This window comes from Triticum dicoccoides, chromosome 7B (assembly GCF_002162155.2).
Source record: "Triticum dicoccoides isolate Atlit2015 ecotype Zavitan chromosome 7B, WEW_v2.0, whole genome shotgun sequence".
NCBI classification, from domain to species: Eukaryota; Viridiplantae; Streptophyta; class Magnoliopsida; order Poales; family Poaceae; genus Triticum; species Triticum dicoccoides.
In genome coordinates, this window is record NC_041393.1 from 163,367,754 (window position 1) to 163,386,289 (window position 18,536).

General features: G+C 42.4%; 1 protein-coding gene across 1 annotated transcript; it reads right to left on the reverse strand.

The window, feature by feature from the left end:
* Positions 1-12,635: 12,635 nt before the first annotated feature.
* On the reverse strand, positions 12,636-17,892 carry LOC119335740 (ERAD-associated E3 ubiquitin-protein ligase HRD1-like). The gene is made up of 8 exons (XM_037607826.1): positions 17,657-17,892; positions 16,892-17,499; positions 15,839-16,015; positions 15,607-15,756; positions 15,309-15,514; positions 15,042-15,177; positions 14,050-14,236; positions 12,636-12,933 (listed from the first exon to the last, which is right to left on the reverse strand). Exons 2-8 carry the CDS (start codon positions 17,422-17,424, stop codon positions 12,847-12,849), a joined length of 1,476 nt encoding a protein of 491 aa, XP_037463723.1. The 5' UTR covers positions 17,425-17,499; positions 17,657-17,892; the 3' UTR covers positions 12,636-12,846.
* Positions 17,893-18,536: the final 644 nt, after the last annotated feature.

An 18,536-nucleotide genomic window follows, 5' to 3' on the forward strand; every position in this document is an offset into this window, starting at 1 on the left:
ATTGTTGCTATTGCACCCACGCATGATAGTCATATTATCTTTTTGAATTTTCCCGACTACACTATATCGGAGAAGTTTGCGCTTAGTAAGGATTATATTGATGGGTTGCCTTTTACCATTGCTCATGATGATTTTGATGAATGTAATATGCATGTGCTTGCTGCTCCTACTTGCAATTATTACGATAAAGGAACTATATCTCCGCCTCTTTATGTTTCCAATATGATAGAATTGCAAGAAACTGTTTATACTATGCATTGGCCTTTACTTGGTGTGCATGAATTGTTCTTTTATGACATGCCGATGCATAGGAAGAGAGTTAGACTTCGTCATTGCTTGATATATGTTACTTTGTGCTCACTACTAAATCACAAATCATTGTTAATTAAAATTGGCTTTGATATACCTTGGGATCCGGGTGGATTCATTACTTGAGCACTAAATGCCTAGCTTAATGGCTTTAAAGAAAGCACTGCCAGGGAGACAACCCGGTAGTTTTAGAGAGTCATTTATTTCTGTTGAGTGCTTTTATATAGTCTAAAAACAAAAAAATAAAGAAGGCATCCTAAAAACTTTTCAAAAAGGAAAGTGAAAGTGAGAGAGACAAGCATTGTTGAAGTGGGAGCTAGCCTTGAACTTTGTTCATGCTCAAGGAAACTTTGTGAATCTTGATTACAGAAACTTTTCATAAAAACTAATTATCCCCTTGTTTAATTCCATTGTATTATAAAACTAATGTGCCAAGGTTTGTCTTTAGGATGTTTACGATGCTTGTTGGCTTGTACGGTGCAGGACAGAAACTTTGTCTGTAATGCGCGATTTTGCATTTTTTAACTGGAACGTCAAATGGTTCTGATTCCTTTTGAACTGTCTTTCTGTACAATTTTTTTATTTTTACTAATTTTGGTAGAATTTTTGGGGTACCATAAGTATGGTGAATGTTAAGATTGCTACAGACTGTTCTGTTTTTGACAGAATCTGTTTTTGATGCAGAGTTTGCTTGTTTTGATGAATCTATCAATTTATATTAGTGGATTAAGCCATGGAAAAGTTATATTACAGTATACACAATGCAAAAACAAAATATGAATTGGTTTGCTACAGTACTTAGAGTAGTGATTTGCTTTATTATACTAACGGATCTTACCGAGTTTTCTGTTGAAGTTTTGTGTGGATGAAGTGTCTAATCGAGGAGGTCTCAATATGAGGAAAAGGAAGAGAGGCAAGAGCTCAAGCTTGGGGATTCCCGAGGCACCCCAAGTAAATATTCAAGGAGACTCAAGCGTCTAAGCTTGGGGATGCCCCGGAAGGCATCCCCTCTTTCTTCAACAAGTATCAGTATGTTTTCGTATTCGTTTTGTTCATGCGATATGTGCAAGTCTTGGAGCGTCTTTTGCATTTAGTTTTCACTTTTATTTTATGCACCATGTTGGTATGAGATAGTCCTCGGTTGATTTATGGAATGCTCATTGCACTTCACTTAAATATTTTGAGTATGGCTTTATAGAATGCTTCATATGCTTCACTTATATCATTTGAAGTTTGGATTGCATGTTTCTCTTCACATAGAAAACCGCCATTTGTAGAATGCTCTTTTGCTTCACTTATATTTGTTAGAGCGTGGGCATATCTTTTGTAGAAAGAATTGAACTCTCTTGCTTCACTTATATCTATTTAGAGAGATGACAGGAATTGGTCATTCACATGTTTAGTCATAAAATCCTACATAAACTTGTAGATCGCTAAATATGATATGTTTGATTCCTTGCAATAGTTTTGCGATATAAAGGTGGTGATATTAGAGTAATGCTAGTGGGCGACTGTGGATTAGTAGAAATACTTGTGTTGAGGTTTGTGATTCCCGTAGCATGCACGTATGGTGAACCGCTTTGTGATGAAGTTGGAGCACAATTTTATTTATTTATTGTCTTCCTTACGAGTGGCGGTCGGGGACGAGCGATGGTCTTTTCCTACCATTCTATCCCCCTAGGAGCATGTGCTTAGTACTTTGTTTTCAATGGCTTGTAGATTTTTGCAATAAGTATATGAGTTCTTTATGACTAATGTTGAGTCCATGGATTATACGCACTCTCACCCTTCCATCATTGCTAGCCTCTTCGGTACCGTGCATTGCCCTTTCTCACCTCAAGAGTTGGTGCAAACTTTGCCGGTTCATCCAAACCCCGTGATATGATATGCTCTATCACACATAAGCCTCCTTATATCTTCCTCAAAACAGCCACCATACCTACCTATCATGGCATTTCCATAGCCATTCCGAGATATATTGCCATGCAACTTTCATCATCATCATATACATGACTTGAGGATTCATTGTCATACTGCTTTGCATGATCGTAAGATAGCTAGCATGATGTTTTCATGGCTTGTCTGTTTTTTGATGTCATTGCTACGCTAGATCATTGCACATCCCGGTACACCGCCGAAGGCATTCATATAGAGTCATATCTTTGTTCCAGTATCAAGTTGTAATATTGAGTTGTAAGTAAATAAAAGTGTGATGATCATCATTATAGAGCATTGCCCCATGAAAAAAAGAAAAAAAAGAAAAGAAAAGAGAAGGCCAAAGAAGCCTAAATAAAAAAGGGGGCCAAAGAAGCCCACCCAAAAAAGAAAAAAAGAAAAGGAAAAGAAAAAGAAAAGGGGCAATGTTACTATCCTTTTTCCACACTTGTGCTTCAAAGTAGCACCATGTTCTCCATATAGAGAGTCTCTTGAGTTATCACTTTCATATACTAGTGGGAATTTTCATTATAGAACTTGGCTTGTATATTCTGATGATGGGCTTCCTCAAATGCCCGAGGTCTTCATGAGCAAGCAAGTTGGATGCACACCCACCTAGTTTCAGTTTGAGCTTTCATACACTTATAGCTCTTAGTGCATCCGTTGCATGGCAATCCCTACTCCTCGCATTGACATCAATTGATGGGCATCTCCATAGCCCGTTGGTTAGCCGTGTCGATGTGAGAATTTCTCCCTTTTTGTCTTCTCCACATAACCTCCACCATCATATTCTATTCCACCTATAGTGCTATATCCATGGCTCATGCTCATGTATTGAGTGAAAGTTGAAATTTTTTGATATTACTAAAGTATGAAACAATTGCTTGGCTTGTCATCGGGGTTGTGCATGATTAAATACTTTGTGTGATGAAGATAGAGCAACAGCCAGACTGTATGATTTTGTATGGATAACTTTCTTTGTCCATGTTATTTTGAAAAGACATGATTGCTTTATTGGTATGCTCGAAGTATTATTGTTTTTATGTCAAATGATAGACTATTGCTTTGAATCACTCATGTCTTAATATTCATGCCATGATTAGACATATGATCAAGACTATGCTAGGTAGCATTCCACATCAAAAATTATCTTTTTTATTATTTACCTACTCGAGGACGAGCAGGAATTAAGCTTGGGGATGCTGATACGTCTCCGTCGTATCTATAATTTTTCATTGTTCCATGCCAATATTCTTCAACTTTCATATACTTTTGGCAACTTTTTATACTATTTTTGGGACTAACATATTGATCCAGTGCCCAGTGCCAGTTCCTGTTTGTTGCATGTTTTATGTTTCGCAGAAACCCAATATCAAATGGAATCCAAACGGGATAAAACGGACGGAGAATTGTTTTGGAATATTTGGGATTTTCCGGAGGAAGAATCAACGTGAAATGGTGCCCGAGGTGGCCACGAGACAGGGGCGCGCCCTCCCCCCTGGGCGCGCCTGGCACTCTCGTGGGCCACCCGTAAGGCGGTTGACTCTCTTATTTTGCTGCAAGAAAGCTAATTTTATGAGAAAAATCTGGGCGAAAGATTCACCCCAATCGGAGTTGCGGGTCTCCGGATATAAAAGAAACGGTGAAGGGGAAGGATCTGGGAACGTAGAAACAGAGAGAGACAGAGAGATAGATCAGATCTCGGAGGGGCTCTCGCCCCTCCCACGCCATGGGAGCCAAAGACCAGAGGGGAAACCCTTCTCCCATCTAGGGAGGAGGTCAAGGAAGAAGAAGGGGGGCTCTTTCCCCCTTGCTTCCGGTGGCGCCGGAGTGCCACCAGGGCCATCATCATCACCGCGATCTTCACCAACAACTTCACCGCCTTCATCACCAACTCTTCCCCCCTCTATGCAGCGGTGTAATCCCTCTCTTACCCGTTGTAATCTCTACTTAAACATGGTGCTCAACGCTATATATTATTTCCCAATGATGTATGGCTATCTTATGATATTTGAGTAGATCCGTTTTGTCCTATGGGTTAATTGATGATCGTGATTGGTTTGAGTTGCATGTTTTATTATTGGTGCTATCCTATGGTGCTCTCCATGTCGCGCAAGCATGAGGGATTCCCGTTGTAGGGTGTTGCAATGCGTTCATGATTCGCTTATAGTGGGTTGCGTGAGTGACTGAAACACAAACCCGAGTAAGGGGTTGTTGTGTATGGGATAAAGAGGACTTGATGCTTTAATGCTATGGTTGGGTTTTACCTTAATGAATCTCTAGTAGTTGTGGATGCTTGCTAGAGTTCCAATCATAAGTGCATATGATCCAAGGAGAGAAAGTATGTTAGCTTATGCCTCTCCCTCAAATAAAACTGTAATAGTGATTACCGGTCTAGTTATCGATTGCCTTGGACAAATAACTTTCTCGTAACAAAAAGCTCTCTACTAATATTTACTTTATTGCTTCTTTATCTAAACAGCCCCTAACTTTTATTTACGTGCTCTTTATTATCTTGCAAACCTATCCAACAACACCTACAAAGTACTTCTAGTTCCATACTTGTTCTAGGTAAAGCGAACGTCAAGCGTGCGTAGAGTTGTATCGATGGTCGATAGAACTTGAGGGAATATTTGTTCTACCTTTAGCTCCTCGTTGGGTTCGACACTCTTACTTATCAAAAGAGGCTACAATTGATCCCGTATACTTGCGGGTTATCAACATGCTTCTTCTTTGCGAGAGTGTAGAAGTTCGTCATGTCAGCATGTCCTAGCCTCCGATGCCAGAGCCAGCACTCTGAAGCTTTTGCTAGAAGACATACGGCCAACTGTGGTCCTGCTGAGAAATCTACCATGTAGAGATCATCTTTTCGGTACCCTTCAAAGACTAGAGATTTTTCAGATTCCATAAGCACAAGGCAACAATATTTTCCAAATATCACAATGATGTTCAGATCACAAAGCATTGAGACAGACATTAAGTTGAAAGCAAGGGATTCAACAAGCATCACTTTATCCATGTGCTGATCCTTTGAGATTGCAACCCTGCCTAGACCCAATACCTTGCTTTTACCAGTGTCAGCAAATGTGATGTGACTTTTGTCAGACGGACGTAGGGTTGAATCCATCAGAAGACTTCGATCACCAGTCATGTATTAGTGCATCCACTGTCCATAATCCATTATGAATCCTTTGGTGTCATACCCTACAGTACAGTTTGGGGGATAGGCTTCACCAAGGGTATTGTGAAGCATAAACATTTGACGAACAAGCGGATTATAAAAGTCCAGATCTTGGTTAGGATAAATAGGATGATTGTCAAGGAATCCTGGGACGAAAAACATAGTAAGACCATTTGGACATTCTATCTTGTGTCCCACAAGATGTTTAAGGTCCCCAGCATAAGCATCAGACGCCTTTGATTTCCGGCTGGAGACCATTCCCTGCAAAAGAGAGTTAATTTTTCTTAACCACTCACATCTTCAGGGGTGGCTTAGAAGCAATGAGTCTAAGTGCTGCATCTGAGAACTACGGCTTTGGAGCCCTAGCAAATAGCCTTGCAGGAGGTGAATAATACTCATAAGAATAAGCAGAAAAGTTCTTGGTCTTATGAACATAGCGGTTTGACGAAACACACTCATATTCATAATTCTGAGTATGGTTTCCCTGCAAAACATTGGCGTTAGTGTGACTCTGGTGAGTCCTCTGTCTGTATGAATCCTTTGGACCATATGAAGCCTTTGGTCTGGGATTTGTCTTCTTCCCAGGTGGTGTCATGATGACATTCACGGGAAGATTCTAGAGACAACTCTTGGGTACTCAGATCTTCTTAAAAGGTGGTCCATTCCTGCAGTTAGTACCGATATACCTGGCAAACACTTCACCATTCTGATTCTTAAATAGTTTATAGTTTGCATCAAAGGATTCATCAATGATAATCAGGTTAGCACAAGTGAAGCCAGATAAGGTAGATGGATCCACTGAAGGTCCCTTTGTAGCAACCCATGTGGTTTTGGGGTACTGCTCAGGCTTCCAGTAAGAACCATCAACATTCATTTTCCTCTCGAACCCAACACCCTCTTTCCTAGGGTTTCGGTTCAGAATCTGTTTCTTGAGGACATCACATAGTGTCTGGTGCCCTTTGAGACTTTTGTACATTCCTCTCTCAAGCAATGTCTTCAACTTGGCATTCTCATCAGCAATAGTAGTGCTATCCTCAGTAGAGGGGTTAGTTACCACATCAGCAGTTGACGATATTGCAACAGTAGTAGCAGTAGAACATTCAGCAATAGAGACAGCATTATCATGCTCAAGACATTTTAGACATGGTGGTTCAAATCCTTCCTGAGTGGAACTGATCTGTTGAGCGCAGAGTGACTCATTCTCCTTTTGAAGATCTTCATGAGCCGATCTCAAGTTCTCAAGCTCTTGCTTCCTTTGAAGATGATCATAGGAGAACTTTTCATGAGTAGTTGAGAGCGTTTCATGACGACTTTCAAGTTCCTCGTACTTAACATGAAGATTTTTAATGTCTTCAATTAAGGACTGAGTTCAGGTCATTTCCGCGTCCAACGGGTCATCGCTTTTGTCTAGCAACTTTTGAATATGTTGATAGCATTATGTTGTTCAGTTGCAATTTTAGCAAGTGTTTTGTAGCTAGGTTTAGATTCACATTCAGAGTCATCTTCACTTGATGTTTGAAAGTAAGCATCGCGTGAGTTTACCTAAAGCAGTAGGTGGGAGCAGAGTCATCCTCATCCTTAGCATCAGTGTTGGTGACGAGGCCATTGTCTTTAGTGTTGAAGATGGACTTGGCGACATACGCTGAAGCTAGAGCCAGGCTTGCCACGCCGGAATCATATTCCTCTTCAGACTCCACCTCTGCCTCCTCAGATGCAGACTCCTCCTCTGAATCCATATCCTTGCCAACAAATGCACGAGCCTTGTTGGATGAGCTCTTCTTGTGTGATGAAGACTTCGACAAAGACTTGGAAGAAGACTTTGAGGATTTCTTCTTCTTCTTGTCATCAGAATCATATTCCTTGCTCTTCTTCTTCTTCTTCTTAGTCTCATTGTCCCACTATGGACACTCAGAGATGTCGTGACCAGGTTTCTTGCACTTGTGGCATCTTCTCTTCTTGTGATCACGAGAGGAAGCTTCATCGTTTCTAGAGCTGGATCTTGAAGACTTTCTGAAGTATTTCTTCTTAGTGAACTTCTGGAACTTCTTCACAAGCATAGCAAGCTCCTTTCGAATGTCTTCAGGATCCCCAGAACTGCAGTCAGATTCTTCTTCAGATGAGGAAACAACCTTTGCCTTCAAAGTACTAGTTCGGCCATAGTTGGGACCATAGATATCTCTTTTCTCAGATAGCTGGAACTCATGTGTGTTAAGCCTCTCAAGTATATCAGACGGATCAAGAGTCTTGAAGTCAGGACGTTCTTGAATCATCAGGGCCAGGGTGTCGAATGAGCTGTCAAGCGATCTCAGAAGCGTCTTGACGATTTCGTGCTTGGTGATCTCAGTGGCGTCGAGTGCATGAAGCTCATTTGTGATATCAATGAGGCGATCAAATGCGAGCTGGAAATTCTCATTGTCATTTCTCTTGAAGCGGTTGAAGAGATTGCGAAGAACACTAATCCTTGAATCTCTCTGGGTTGAGACGCCTTCGTTGACCTTGGAGAGCCGGTCCCATACTAGCTTCGTAGTTTCCAAAGCACTCACACGACCATACTGTCCTTTGGTCAGATGACCACAGATGATGTTCTTGGCAGTCGAGTCCAGTTGAATGAAACTCTTGACATCAGCAGTAGTGACACCTTCACCGACCTTGGGAACGTTGTTCTTGACGACATACCAGAGGTCGACGTCAATGGCTTCAAGATGCATACGCATCTTATTCTTCCAGTAGGGGTAGTCAGTGCCATCGAAGATAGGGCACGCAGCGGAGACTTTGATTATCCCTGTAGTCGATATAGCTAAAACTCCAGGTGGTTAAACCGAATCACACAGAACAAGGGAGCATCTTGCTCTGGTACCAATTAAAAGTGCTAGTTATCGATTAGAGGGGGTGAATAGGCAATTTTTATGAAAGTCTTCAAAACACGGGGGCTTTGAAAACAAAAAGTAGCAATGAACCTATTGATATGCAGCGGAAGGTAGACTACACTAGGCAAGCCATAGTCAAGTAAGCAATGAAGTGAAAGCATGAAGACTATCAGCAGCTAGGTAGTAAGGATCGGGATGAAAGATAGTATGAAGCCAAACAACAACAGTGTTCACATAGTGAAGACAATCAGATCATGCAGAGAGGGAATGACTTCCCGAAGGCAAACTATAAGTAGAGAGGGGTAAAGGATAGAACCAGTTGCTTGGAGAGGACAAGGATTTGTTAGACCAGTTCCAGTTGTTGTGACAACTGTACCTCTAGTTAGGAAGGCTGAGATTAAACTCAGAAGACCGCATCTTCACCTTATTCCCCTTGAGCTAAGGACACTTAGTCCTCGCCCAATCACTCTGGTAAGTCTTCAAGGTAGACTTCCAAACCTTCACAGACTTTGTTCACCAGCAATCGACAATGACTCTTGGATGCTCAGAACGCGACGCCTAACCGGCTGGAGGATTCATAGTCCTCAAGTGTAACAAGTCTTCAGATCACACGGACAGAAAGACTTCAGTGATGCCTAACACTCTTTGGCTCTGGGTGTTTTGGGCTTTGTCCTCGCAAGGATTTCTCTCTCAAATGCTTCGGAGGTGGGTTGCTCTCAAACGACAAAACTCGTGCACTAACTCTGAGCAGCCACCAATTTATGGTGTAGGGGGTGGGCTATTTATAGCCAGGAGGCAACCCAACCTGATTTGTCTAAAATGACCCTGGGTCACTAAGGAACTGACACGTGTCCAATGGTCAGATTTCAGACACACGCGGCAGCTTAACTTGGGCTGCAAGTAAAGCTGACTCATCCAGCTCTGGATAAGAGTTGCTCTCATTGTCTTCGCTCGAAGACATAGGATTTGGTTGAGCATCACATCAGTCACTCTGACTTTGTTCACTAGGACCCCACTTAACAGTACGATGGTTCCTATGACTCAACAAAGAAGAAAAGGAAACTACGAAACAACTATGTCTTCGCACTCCATAGTCTTCATGTGATGTCTTCTCATGTCATAGACTTCAATGTGAATATCTTGACATACCACCATTGTCTTCAATGTCTTCACACATTTTTAGGATCATCTCTGGTAGGTAAACCGAATCAATATGGGACTACTACCTGTGTTATCCTACAATTCTCACAAACACATTAGTCCCTCAACCAAGTTTGTCGTCAATACTCCAAAACCAACTAGGGGTGGCACTAGATGCACTTACAAGTCCCAGACTAGCTTCGCAATTTCCAGAGCACTCACACGGCCATACTGTCCTTTGGTCAGATGACCACAGATGATGTTCTTGGCGGTTGAGTCCAGTTGCGCGAACCTCTTGACATCAGCAGCGGTGACACCTTCACCGACCTTGGGAACGCCTGTCCAGACGACATACCAGAGGTAGATGTCAATGGCTTCAAGATGCATGCGCATCTTATTCTTCTAGTAGGGGTAATCAGTGCCATCAAAGACCGGGCACGGAGCGGAGACCTTGATTATCCCTGTAGTCGACATAGCTAAAACTCTAGGTGGTTAAACTAAATCACACAGAACAAGGGATCATCTTGCTCTGATACCAACTGAAAGTGCTAGTTATCGACTAGAGGGGGGTGAATATACGATTTTTATTTAAAAAAAATCAAAATAAGAGGTCTTTGAAGACAATCAATCCGATTGGACCTATATGATATGCAGCGAAAGATAAACTACACTAGACAGGCCATAGTCAAGTGAGCATAGTAATGAAAGCACAAAGACTAATGGCAGCTAGGTAAATTGGATCATAATGGAAGACAGTATGAAGCCAAGCAGGTAATTGTCTTCACACAGTAAAGTCAAACATATCAGGCAAGCAAGCAATGACTTCACGAAGACAAACTGAAATGTAAATGTGTTGGAAGATAAGACCAGTAGCTTGGTGAAGACAAGGATTTGGTGGACCAGTAGTTTCAGTTGTTGTGACAACTGTACGTCTGATTAGGGAGGCTGAGATTGAACTCAGAAGACCACGTCTTCACCTTATTCCCCTTGAGCTAAGGATAGGGCTGCATGAAAAGTTCGAGGCTCATTAGCTGCTTGAGATCGACTCGTTTTTTGGCTCGACTCAAGATCGACGCGAAAAGAAACGAGTCGAGTTTGAACACTTTATGTAGCTCGATCGAGAAACAAGCCGATCTTGAGCCAATATTGGCTCGCTCAATTTTAGCTCGATAGCTCGACATAATACCATTATGTTAAATGATCATATGCCATATATTAAATGAAAATAAGATAATTTGTTACCATATATGATGTCCATGATTTTTCTCCATTTTATTTAGCAGCAAACATGGAAGCTTAATTAAGTGCAAAGAAGATTTAGGCCTAATTATAGTAGCAAAAACGAAGACCGTCATCTATTGCTAGTTTGCCCAAGAGACAAAGATGAGCTCTTCGAGCACGACGAGATTGTCGTACAAAGTTGTGTCGTCTTGTGTCCTTATCTAGTTGGAATAATCGTCATAGATTTATAATATTTACTATTTCATTTAGCTCGAAACTAGCTCGAGATCGACTCAAGATCGTTACAAGATGAGCACGAGTCATGTTCTACAGCTTGATCTTGAGCTTCACTCAGTTTGAACTCGCTCGAATTTTAATATGAGTTGAGCCGAGCCAACTCTAACTCGCTCGAACTCGACTCGTTTGCAGCCCTAGCTAAGGACACACAGTCCTCGCCCAATCACTCTGGTAACTCTTCGAGGTAGACTTCCAAACATTCACAGACTCCGTTCACCGGCGATCCATAATGACTCTTGGATGCTTAGAACGTGACACCTAACCGGATGAAGGATGCACAGTCCTCAAGTGTAACAAGTCTTCAGATAACGCGGACAGAAAGACTTCAGTGATGTCTAACACTCTTTGGCTCTGGGTGTTTGGGGCTTTGTCCTCGCAAGGATCTCTCACTCAAAGGTTTCGGAGATGGGTTGCTCTCAAAACGACAAAAGTCATGCACTAACTCTGAGCAGCCACCAATTTATGGTGTAGGGGGTGGGCTATTTATAGCCAGGAGGCAACCCGACATGATATGTCCGAAATGACCCTGGGTCACTAAGGAACCGATACGTGTCCAACGGTCGGATTTCAAACACGCGCGACAACTTGGCTTGGGCAACAAGCAAAGTTGACTCATCCAACTCTGGATAAGATTGGCTCTCATTGTCTTCACTCGAAGACATAGGATTTGGGTTGAGCATCACGTCAGTCTTCTGACTTTGTTCACTTGGACCCTACTTAACAGTTCGGTGGTTCCTATGACTCAATAAAGAAGAAAAGAAAACTACGAAAGAAACTATATCTTCGCACTCCATAGTCTTCAAGTGAGTGTCTTCACATGTCATTATCTTCAACGTGAATGTCTTCACGAACCACCATTGTCTTCAATGTCTTCATACATTTTTAGGGGTCATCTCTGGTAGATAAACCGAATTAATGAGGGACTACTACATGTATTATCCTGCAATTCTCACAAATACATTAGTCCCTCATTCACGTTTGTCGTCAATACTCTAAAACCAACTAGGGATGGCACAAGATGCACTTACAGTACGAAGATAGTCCCTCCCAGAGGGGAGGCGCGAGTCCTGCTGCCAAAGTTTTAAGTCGTCGCTGCAGCCACAACAAGTTTCAGCAATAGCTAGGAACCTAGAAATTTAAGGGAAATCCCAAATTAGGAGTACGACCACAATTGCACATGGACTATAATCGGTTCCCAATAGCACATTAGCTAGTCCAAACACATGAACTAGATCAACAGGAGCAACAATGAGTCATTTCTAAACCTATGAGCAGCACAGTGAGTAAATCGTGCCACTGAACAAAGTATAGCACCGCTGCACCAGATCCACCACAGATAATAGGAGGAGCTCCGTACGAGGTTGTAGCCAAGGCAGTAGCACAGCCTCTCGCCGTCGTCCCTACAGCTGCAGCACGAGGACCACCGGATCATACGCGTCTGGACTCACAGCCACCGGATCCAGACTCGCCGACACTGGATCCTTAAACGCCGAATAGGAGCCAAAAAAGCCAAAACTTTTTGGTGAAGGGGAGCGCCGCAGGCCGAGGGAAGGTGGAGTGAAGCGTGCCGGCAGGGTGGAGGGAGTTGCAGAGAGCGCGAGTGCAGCGGCAAGGCTAGGAGTAGTGGAATGCAGGTTGAATACGAAAAGAGGACAGTTTTGCAAAAATACCATTCACGACTGATATTTCAGGACGGGGGAGATTAAACTAAGCAAATTACCAGACAAAACAAACGATCATCTGTTATTCATAACCGAGCCTACCAAGATCAACAAGACATCACGGCAGAGTTCCGCCTCATATATTGCACAATCTCCATCTATGTCGTTTGTTGCACAACCTCCATATATAACATATGTTTATCCAGACCCCATCTTCGCCTATCAACTACTTCACTTATTTTCCGGCTTGCTCAGCGTTCTCGTTGCTAGTTGTTGATGCGGTGGCCCCTTGCTGCATCATTTGCAATTGGATTTGCAACACCTGGAACAAGTGGCATATGCATTACGTTGACAATAGAGCCTTAGTGAAAAGATAACAATCACACGACATCATCTTATTCCCGGCAAGCATGCCATATGATCAGTTACTTCCATCTCATTGGTCGCTGCTAGTTACCAGACGAACATTTATATCTTGAGCAATGTTGCATATTATAATCGTGCAGTGATGAAAAAGACTATCCTTGGAAGCTGATGAACTATGTTTAATGTCTATTTGATCATTATAGTTTCCCATCCAGAATGTTATGACATACAGTACTAGAATGCTGGATACTGTTATTTAAGAATCAAGGGTTTGTTAAGATAGTAATAAAACTGAGTAACTAAAATAGCAGGAGAAACAAACTTATTGGCATGCTGTTAACTCTCACAACATTGTACGCACAGTTACAAGTCACAACTGCTAGTGACCAATATAAATGTGTCAAATGAGCAATAAACATAAGAATTGGGATTATATCCGGTGCACATCATCAATTGGATGCAATCATGCAAACCACTTTGGCTTCAATATCAAATCATATTAGAAGTCACCAAACAAATGTCAAGGTGGTGGATTAATGTAATATACCATGTAAAATTTCAAATTCAATTCAGTTTGCATTGAGGTTCCAAAAGAAAATGGAAAATAATGAAAGAAAAGAAAAAAAATCTCCTTTATGTCTTTCTTAACTAATGTGGAGTTTTTACTGGAAATTTTGAAGGGGGGCAATACTCAATATAGTGTACCCTCACAAAACTAACTTTTCACATTCATTTCAGTGATAGCACTTAATGTATTTGAACTATATATGTCTGCATAGACAATACAAGGGAGTTTTCTCCACACAAAAAAAAGAACAATGCGAGGGGCATATAGAGTGCAATAAATTCACTTATGTGTGAAATCATGCAAACTCTCGCATGAGTAGTTGGATGCTAGTTGAATGGTCTAGATTCCTTAGTTAATCGTAGATGTCATCCCTCATTAAAAAAATTGAGTGTATGTGTTATTCAGAAAGTTATCTATCTGGTTGTTACAGCCTTTTCATACACAATAGCTAGTGCTCTACAAATACCATGGTTAAGCAGATTGCGTTAGGAAGAAAGTTCTTACCTCTATCTGGCTCCTTATAGCCTTTTCATATGCCTTTTGTAGTGAATTTCCAGGGTCCCCGCTACCAGTTATTGAACTAACTGGACCACGTGAATAAGAAGGCTGAGGTTCTAATGGATGGCCAGTGGAAGTACTTGCTTCTCCTGATTGTGAGGTACTTGGTGTAGCGTGCAGAGGTCCTGAGTGCCTGATGATTAATAAAAGGGCACTTCAATTCATTGGCATTAAGAAGTACTCCCTCCGTCCCAAAATAAGTGTCGCGGACTTAGTACAGAGGGAGTATTTGACAAAGCAAATGCCGTTTTCAATAGTCCATCAGTGCAATAGTGGAACTGACAGAGACAGTGACTAACCCAATCTCAGGTAGCTAAGTATGATGAAAGTTGGTCACATACAGTAATAACTTGCTGTACAAAAAGTCAAAACCCAGAAGGCCAGAACTGAATAAAAGCATGTTAACTTAATATGATGCAATAACAATTAAGTTATAATGTGTTCCCACTTTCCCAGGCCCAAAAAAAAGTAGAAGGCGGTGTTAGTGTTTTCCCAGGCCATGCATTCATCCCCATTTTTGCCGTTGTGCACTCTTTGGGTCAACCACTTCAATTAGACAACCACAGTGCAGAAACATAAAAATGGCGCGACCAAATGCAAAGGACTAGTGGCAAAAAGAAAATTGCTCCAAAGTGTGTATACTTATCACGGAAAAAATAACAAGTTCTACCAATTGTTATCCACTATATTAAACCACCATCAAAATGGCACGGGCAAATTAAAAAATTATTAACTAAACTGGCAAAAATCGCAGATATATTCCAAGTCAAAAGTGTCATAGCTGGCAACTGAGAGATCAGAGATCTAAGAACTATGGAAGTTGCAAATTTAATCTATGGAAAAAAAGAGCCATCATTTATTATCATAGCTAATGGATCTCTAGCATAATCATAAAGAGCTTCACATTTTAAAGTTTAACCTATTCCAGAAAAACATACCTATTCAAAGTGTTCACTGGAGGATAAGCAAATGATCTCCCATACAAGGAAGCAGCTGAAGCAGCAGCCTCAAGTTTTAATTGACGCATGTTCACGTTCTCAGTTGGTGCTCCTCCTGAACTTGGAGTACCAGTGCCTGCACCGATTTTCCTTGCATTGAATTAGGATTGACATACAAAACTGGTTGCATAATGTACTACTGACTGATAAAAATGGTTAAATGGGAAAGTACAATTCAAAAACTCAGACCAATGAAGAGAAGCTCACCAGGCTGAACTCCAGGTTGAGCTCCATGCTGTTGTGCTGATGCTGCACGTCCATTATCTGGGGGGATAATTGGAGCTCTACATGTTGGGCAAGTATGTTGGCGCTGTAGCCATGACCTCAAACAATGTACATGGAACAAGTGCCCACAAAGCAGCTTCTTTGCTGTGGTCATCTCTTCACGGCAAATAATACATGTGACATCACTCCTGAATATATAAAGAATCTAAATCATAAACAAGTTCGATTGCTGAATCAGTAAATCAACCAAAACAGTACCAATGAAACTAAATGTACTCACGCATCGAGCTCATCTGGTGTAGCATCTGGAAAGCGTTCATTCATGTTGGAAGTCACCTTTCTGTAGCGCACATAATCTGAAATGCGAATTCTGAAGTTGCGGAAGGTCTCATACAGCTCACGAATCAAGTGCAGTGGGACACCATAGTTCCTGATATCAAAATAACAGATCAGCCTTAGAAGTTCGAACTACAAAATCCTAAGGGGAAAGAACATTTTATAAAAGAACTTACAGGAAGATCGCTATGAAGAATAGCATATATAAAGACAAGTGCACAAGGTCGCTGATAAGCTCCAAATAAAATGTATACACTGCTTTATTCTCCCATTGACCTTCCGCTAGCATGTCGCTGACATAGAATACATACTTCACGAATGTCGATACTGTCGATGTTGCCAGTATCATATACCTAAAACATGTTTTGCACATGTGTGAGCTACCATGAATCTCAATGTCTAGAAATAATACATCAGTAATCATCTGCAGATATTAAGAATAATAGAACTATTATAACCTGAAGTAAATAACGCAAGATTAATCATCAGCTCAATATGGTAGTTTTCTCGGGGTATAACTCAATATGGTAGTAACCTTGCCTGAAAGGCATGTCCCGTGCTTTAAAAAGCAATAATCAACAAAGAAATTCCATAACTGGTGAGATTTACCTCAGTTTAGACAACTGATCAAATGATTGGCACTGCTTTCACTTAAATGTATTGCTTAAACTTAGAAGAAGAATTCAACAAGTTCCTGGACTCAGATTTTGACAAATGACAATCATAACATATAAATGAAAGGATAATAGGCTTGATGTGGTAAACATACAAGAAAAACTATCCATGGTCTAGTGGATGCGCAAAATGAAATGTTAACTGTTGAGTGCCATAGCGTTAGAAGTTGCTAGATAAAATCGATGGCAAACATTACTTAAGAATGAGTAACAAGTAACATGTCATCCTACTAGTGCGTCTTCAAGCATATATATAACAAGAAATTCTGGTGTTTATCTGTGCTGTGCTGCATGTTTATTGAAAACTATCCACTTCAAATTCACACACGTTATATTAATCTGTCATATCATGAAAGAGGGGCTTTCCAGGAACAGTTCGCATTTTTCACAAACTTCCACCCTTAGGTATACAACCAAAGCATGCCCTCCATATTTGAGATCAAACAGCTGATGCTTTTTTTTCAATTTGATCAGATGGATACTATTTGAAAGGTCGCGTGGCATAATAAAGATGCTATATTGCAAGCAAGTAAAGAGTGATTTATGAAAACTTACTCAAAGGAAAAGAAGATTGCAACAGATGCCTCCCGCTTCTGTATCAGCGACCCCAGCGAGTTCGCCAGGAAGAGGCAGTCGACGACAAGAAGGAATAGCATGAAGGACACGATCCTTATGTGCGACAGCATTGGCACGGAGGGTGTGGTCTCAATGTACTCGACCCTCTTCTGCGCAAGCCAGTGCAGAGCCTTGACGAGGAGCAGGGCGGCGACCATGGCGAGGAAAGAGACGGAGAAATCCTGGCGGAAGATGGTGACCGCGAAGAGGATCTCCACGACCTCACGCCACGACTGCTCGTTGAGCCGCTCGACCTCGGCCTCCCGGAGCGTCCCCAGGAAGACGCGCTTCACGAGCTGCCAGGCGACGCACATGGCGACGAGGCCCGTGTTGAGGAGCAGCACGAAGCATATCTTGGAGGTGGAGAGGTAGACCATGGCCGGGTAGAACTGCTCCCTGCTGCTGAACGCATAGTACACCGACGTTATCGTCGCCAGCAGGCTGAACACGGCGTACGTCTGCAACCGGATCATCTCGGCCGCCGCCCTCGGCGAATCCCCTCGCGAAAAATTCCGCCGGAAACCCTACGCGCGCCACCAGCGGATCACCTGGAGCAGAAAGCGAATATCAGCGGCCCGATCCGCAAAAGTTCTCTCTCGAATTTTGCGCAGATTGGGAGGTGAATCGAAGAGACGCGGCGCGCGAATCCATGCCCTAGGCGAGCAGGCTGCGTCGGAGTGCGGTAGCGTGCTCGTGGTGGCTTACCGATGCGAGGCTGGGGGGCGGTGCCGGAGTGAAATCTCGTCCCGGGATGCGGCGGCGCCCCTATCCGGATTTCGTACCCTTGTGATTGGTTGGATTGGGAGAAACTCTAGGCTGTGGGAGGGGAGATAGCATCAAGGTATTCCACCTGCGAGGACCATGTGAGTGAATTGGGTGCGGGGAGGAAGAGGGGGCGTGTTCGCTCGGGGAGAAGGGGGGTCTGCACGCCGGCTGCGAGGGAGGTGCGCCGGTGGACATGCGTCCTCGTGCCAGCACGGCGGTGGCGTGTCGCTGGCCAATGGGCGGCATCCACGTGTAGAAAAGACGTGTCATCTTCGGTCTTGTTTTTCTTTTTAATTTCTTTTTTCGTTTTTGAGGGGCTCAATCTTCGGTCACTACTCACTAGGGACCGGCAGGGAAAAATGAAGATATGAACCTCTACACTTGCCCAATTAATGTGGCAGAGTAAATTAGCGTCATGTGGATAGATTAGGAAAACAAATATTTCCCACTTTGGATATTTGGCTTCTCAAAATTGCCGACGTTAAGAGTTCCATGAATTCCTAAAGTTTAGGATTTAATAACCGTTACAACATCCTAATCATCTGCTAAAACATCTAGTAGGTAATTGGCTGAACGTAAGAATACCTTGATTGCCCTGGTCATCGGAGACAAACGTGACGATCCTTGCCTGCTTGGAGCAGACATGGTGAAGGACCGCTGCAATCATCCGGGAAGTAGATCTGATTGCCCTGGTCATCGGAGACGAAGGTGACGAACCTTGCCTGCTTGGAGCAGAGTAGACATGGTGAAGGATCACTGCAATCATCTGAGAAGTAGATCTGTAGATGGCATCAGAAAGTCATCGGCACAGCCTTGCGGT

Bases quoted from the DNA above. Each gene is read 5' to 3' on its own strand.
- LOC119335740 (XM_037607826.1), bottom strand. From the start codon at position 17,424: ATGATCCGGTTGCAGACGTACGCCGTGTTCAGCCTGCTGGCGACGATA. The intron at 15,757-15,838 runs GTAAGTTCTTTT...TTTTGATATCAG, and splicing joins TTCTTCATAGCGATCTTCCT to GAACTATGGTGTCCCACTGC. The intron at 15,178-15,308 runs GTGAGCTTCTCT...AAATCGGTGCAG, and splicing joins TCAACCTGGAGTTCAGCCTG to GCACTGGTACTCCAAGTTCA.